Genomic DNA, 5,483 nt, shown 5'->3' with positions numbered 1-5,483 from the left:
AAAAAAAAAAAAAAAAAAAAAAAACAAAACCTTAACTATTGAAAGTGTTGACCAGAAGGCCCAGATCTTCAAAAGTGCCTGCTTAGGTGTCAAAAACACATTCCTTATGGAAACTGGTATGGTAGGTATAAAAGGAGTGGACTACCAGGGGTATCTGGCGGAGTCCTCAGGAATGGGGAAGGATTCTCTTCCTCTTGTGTGGGGCCTTTTGGGAACACTACTGTTCTGCCATTAGCTGTCAGTCAGAGCCAACACCTGAGCCTCCATCTTCCAGGAGTGACGGACATTGTTTCTAAAGCAGTAGTCTTTGAATCCTGAGGAAACTGTTCTGTTGCAAACCCAAGGTACGGGACTTCCCCCCGGTGATCATAACTCTTTTGGCTCCCCAAGCCCTTGCTGTGGACCAAGCCTAAGGACCAGTGGGAAGTTGGAGGTCCATAACCCAGGCAGCAGCTTTCCTTTCCTTTACTTCAGGGGTGGTTAGCATAGGCATACACCTGAGGGGAACCTGTGAGCCAGGTCTGAAAGAGAACTCACACCTGTCACTTGGCATGCCATCCCACAGTCTTTGGGATCTTAGGGCAAGAAACTGTCAGGTCTCTCTCCTAGATTCCCACTGCGCAGAGCAGCAGCCAGGCTCCATGCAGTCCATGATAGGCCAGGAGATGTGCGTGCATGCGCATGCGTCCCACTGGTCGTCTCTCCCACAAGCCATCTCATTCCAGGCTAAGCTCCTTTTTCTGCCTCTCTCTCTTGGAATGAAAGATTGAGTGGTCTTACTCCAGATCCTTCGTGTTGAATTTTACTGAATTCCTCCTAAATTTGAGGTCTTAGGTTGAGTATGGAGTCTCGTGGCACACACAACGTCGGTCTGAGAGGGATGGTGTTACGCTCATGTGAGACTGAGGCAACCAAACCTCAGCACTATCCGACCACCCCCTACCCCAATCTTCTTGCCATGATCTATACAGAGAGAAGGTCAATATTTATCCAGTATTAACTGACCCATGTTCCTCTAAGCCCAGGTGAGGGAGAGAGGATGTGCCTGGTTGGCAGTAACGTTAGCTCACATGTTCTAAGCGATTTTTGTGGAATGGATTGAGCAGACAATAGCTTCCATTGTTACTTGTACAAGCATCATCAGATCTAATTTTGGTGTGTTGTGTATTTGTACATGCCTGTTCATGCATGTGGAGGTCATTAGATATCTTCCACGACTGCTCTTCAACTTATTTTTTTTTTTTTAAGACAAGGTATCCCACTGCTTCAACTAGACTGGCTGACTGGCTAGCCACAGGGATCTTCCTGTCTCCACTTGTCTTGTGCCAGGATTACAGACAAGCATCACGTCCCATGCTCAGCTTTTAAAGTGTCCTCAGAGGGTTGAAGCTAAAGTCTTCCTGCTTGCGTAGTGAAGCATTTTACCAACTGACCTATCCTCCCAGCTCCTAAAACTAATATTAATGAAATGGCTTTTTATGTCAGCCTTGTAGCAGGGACTAGATTTACATGGCTCCTTGTAATCTTCCTCATACCACTTTGGAGAAGATGTGCACCAACTGTGTCCTCGGTCATACAATTAACATGAAGAGCAGTTAGAATTCTAGCACATATTTTCTTACTATGCAAGTGAACTCAATGTCTTCACATAAGGTCATGTGACTTGTCCAGCAGCACGAAGGCCATCAGTGATATCACTGGGACAACATCCAGGGGCTTCTTAACTACCTACTTCTGCCTGTTTTCTGGAGCTCTGCTGCTTCTATAATGTGTTAGGGCCTGCTGAGAAAGAGCTGGCTTCTGTTAATTAGTGGCACTGAATAGAAAGCAAGCTGTGGTCTCTGGGGACTCTTCACTCTCATATAAGTTCTGGGCATGAGTGGTCAAGAGGCTGAGCCTACCAGAGTTGTACAATGATACTCTGTTAGATGCTATCCATGGCTTCTAGGACACGCTCTGAGTCCCCACTAGCATCTAGCCTGTATGCTGGGATGGGAAGCCATGCAGATCATCCGTCTCTGGTTTTGATTATCTTTGCTGTTACTTTAGTGACTTGCCTTGAATCTGCTAAGCTCACCGTGGGGTTCCATGCTCCCTGGAACATCTCTCATCCATTCAGTGTTCAAAGGCTGAGGGCAGGCCTACAGACTGCTATGGACAAGCTCAACTCAGAGACAGTGGGGCTTGGGAATGTGAGCTGGGAGTTCACTTACGCCAATTCAACATGCAATGCCAAGGAGTCTCTTGCAGTTTTCATCCATCAGGTCCAGAAAGAACACATTTCTGCTCTGTTTGGACCAGCATGCCCTGAGGCAGCAGAGGTAAAGTATGTAGTATTGTAAAAATGTTGTCTGAGTTTCTACTGAAAGGGGTGAGCATACAGATAAAGACACAAACTTCATTCATCTCTTCTTACTGATTTTTTTACTTTATGATTAAAAATTTAATTGTATATATTCATTGTACATGGTACTACGTTATATAAGGACATTTTCAGATAGGTATATATTATACAGGTTCATTAATCTCTGGGCAAAAATCTTAAAAATTGCTGTCTAGGTCTTAGTTTTTGTTGTTGTTTTGTTTTCTTTTGTTTTTGAGACCATGTAACTGCAAAAGTTAATGGTCTTTAAAGACTTTTGAGGAATAACTAGGCCAAGTACCCCTTCCCCTCCAGCTTGCTTGATTGCCTTGTACGTAGACTCAATGCCTCTTACGTTGTCAGCCACTAGGTTTGGAGAATTTGAGACTGGCACCAGGGCTTGTTTTTAAATATAACATTATCAATTGTTAAAAGAGGCTTTCCTTTGGTATGTATAATAAATAAGTCAGTTCATAGCAAGCTGGAGAGACTACGGCATGGCAGATTGTTCTAAGCTACAGCAAGTGAGGGAAACATGCAGTGTGTGGTTAATGGGATTAGCTTAGTCAATGTCCTCGGGTATTGCACAATCTGAGAGAGGATGGGAGAGTAACTAAGAGATCTCACTCCCCCAGAGCTGTGGAACTCTCTGTGACTGTTGCTGTAATACTCAGGTGGCCTTTGACATATCTACTTTTCTGCATTTGACATCTTTTTGACTGGCTAAGCCCTACTCTTCCTTCAAGGTCAGTTCCAAGTGTTGAGACCCTGCCCGTCCTCTGCTTTCACCTTACCTGTCCATAATTCCTCAGTTTGGAGTAATTTATCGTGAACTTGTTTGAGTGTGTATGTGAATTTGTCCTGTTTCTGTAGGAGGTCAAGAAATGAAATTCCTCTAAAATACAGACTAAAAGACACTCTTAATTTTCCTCCAGACATTGAATGTTACTATTTCTTAAGTTCATTTATACATTTTGTTTTATAATCTTAATTGAGGTGAGATTGAAAACTCACACGCATTTGATAACTTATTCCAAACTAATGTTTTAAAAGTTAAAAAAAAGTAATCGATTGCTTCCCTTAATGCCTATAAATGTACATATATAAATGCTATAGGACATAATGCTTTCCAGGGCTATTTCTATATATCTCAGGTCCCATGAGGAACATAAACTTCTTTAAGATAAAGGTCTCCGAAGTTCTTTGTAAAATGTAATATCTTAAAGAAAACACACAAGAAATGAGTAGATGAGTTCAAGAAGCATTTAAATGGGGGCCTATGGCTTGAGTGCTAATCCCATTACACTAGAGTCACCTATACAACACATCCCTGTACCTCCATATTCCCATCTTTAAGTTGGGAGCAATAACCAGCCTGTATCTTGTAGAAACACGCTAGAAGCTTAAATGAGTGCTCAGCCCTCAATGGGACACCTATGCCATCCTCCTCCCTGCCAAGGGGGACTGATAACAGGAGCTGAAAACCATGAGTGTCTACAACCGAACACTGCTTTCAGAACTCACAAGGAAGGCTGCACATATGAGCTCACATCAGCTGTGCAAGCATCACAAGATGTGTGTAAGATCAGGCAAAGCAAAATATAAGCATGGAGAGTGAGGTGGTCAGGACTCTCCACTCCTAGCTGAGAAAAGATTGGCAGTTGTTGGCTGATGAGTGAGGGAGAATTAGTTTTCTTCAAGCATGCAGCCTCTGAGAGGCTATTTATGTTCCTGTATATGGCCATACCCACATATGCTACCAGTTCTGACTGGAATCTGGGTTAAAAAATAAAATAAAATAAAATAAAATAAAATCTTCATGAGGTTGGGGAGGAATAGTTAGGGGCATAGGGGAGAAACTGGAGCTGATGAAATGAGCTTTGATTAAAACACATTTTATGCCTGTACAAAACTCTCAACCAATAAAAAATGAACTTGGAAACTATTCCATTTAATCAAATTTGATCACGAGTGTGTGTCATGAGAGTTTTAAAAACTAAAGATAGAAATAAACATGAAAGTTCTTACTGGGAGGTCCAGAACACAATAAGGGCTTGAGAAATCCTTGAGTTTATCATTCCTGTCCCCTGAGGTCCCTGCACGACAAATTTTATGGCAAGCATTGTCATTGATATTCCAAAAGTTGCAGAAGTGACCCACAGGTTCCCTGAACCTGGGTCCTCTGAGGACAGGGTACCTGAAGCGTGAGCGCGGGGTCGTCAGCTCCGTCACCGAAAGCTACTCTCTTGGTCACTTTCAAGGTTATTGGTTTACTGGCCTCTGAGTGGAACATCCCCTTGTTCGACTTCGCTGGACAAATGGCAGCCCTGAAGGACCACTTCTGGTGCGACACCTGTGTGACACTTGTGCCGCCCAAGCAGGAAGTCGGCGCTGTGCTTCGGGCAAGCCTGCGGTACCTGGGCTGGGAACACATCGGGATGTTTGGAGCCTCCTCTGCAGGTTCCTCCTGGGACGAGATGTGGGGGGCTGTTGAGGATGGACTCCAGCCCCATTTCAACATCACAGCCAGCATGAGGTACAACGACAGCAGCCCTGACCTCCTGCGGGAAGGCCTCAGGAGCATGTCATCTGTCGCCAGGGGTGAGCAGGCAAGAGTCTCCCCTTTGCTCATGGTTGAGATTGTTAGGGACAACTATAAACCTGTCTTTATGTTTACTTTCCTATGAGTACAAAAAGAAGGTGGAGACACAAAATTAATAAAACATTAAAGCGGTTTCTTAATTATAATACTATCTATCTATCTATCTATCTATCTATCTATCTATCTATGTCTATCTATCTATCTATGTATCTATTTATCTATCTATCTATGTATCTATCTATCTATCTATCTATGTATCTATGTATCTATCTATCTATGTATCTATGTATCTATGTATCTATGTATCTATGTATCTATGTATCTATGTATCTATCTATGTATCTATCTATCTATGTATGTATCTATCTATCTATCTATCTATCTATCTATGTATCTATCTATGTATCTATCTATCTATGTATCTATTTATCTATCTATCTATGTATCTATCTATCTATCTATCTATCTATGTATCTATGTATCTATCTATCTATCTATGTATCTATGTATCTATGTATC

At 42.5% G+C, this 5,483-nt stretch overlaps 1 protein-coding gene across 5 annotated transcripts in view; it reads left to right on the top strand.

Annotated features, from left to right (window-relative positions):
• LOC116104016 (guanylate cyclase 2G) overlaps positions 1-5,483 on the top strand; it is a 53,905-nt gene that overhangs the window by 5,342 nt on the left and 43,080 nt on the right. For 4 of the 5 annotated variants that reach the window (XM_031390705.1, XM_031390706.1, XM_031390702.1 and 1 more), the window contains exon 2: positions 4,624-4,963. In XM_031390705.1, the coding sequence (XP_031246565.1) occupies positions 4,681-4,963 (283 nt within the window). In that variant the 5' untranslated portion in view covers positions 4,624-4,680. Of the gene's footprint in view, positions 1-1,928; positions 2,322-4,623; positions 4,964-5,483 lie in introns of those variants that run through there. The other variant, XM_031390707.1, reaches the window with a different exon arrangement.

Source organism: Mastomys coucha, unplaced genomic scaffold, assembly GCF_008632895.1.
Source record: "Mastomys coucha isolate ucsf_1 unplaced genomic scaffold, UCSF_Mcou_1 pScaffold21, whole genome shotgun sequence".
Lineage (NCBI taxonomy): Eukaryota > Metazoa > Chordata > Mammalia > Rodentia > Muridae > Mastomys > Mastomys coucha.
The sequence above is the reverse complement of the archived record's forward strand: the minus strand, read 5'-3'. Positions and strand labels throughout refer to the sequence as shown.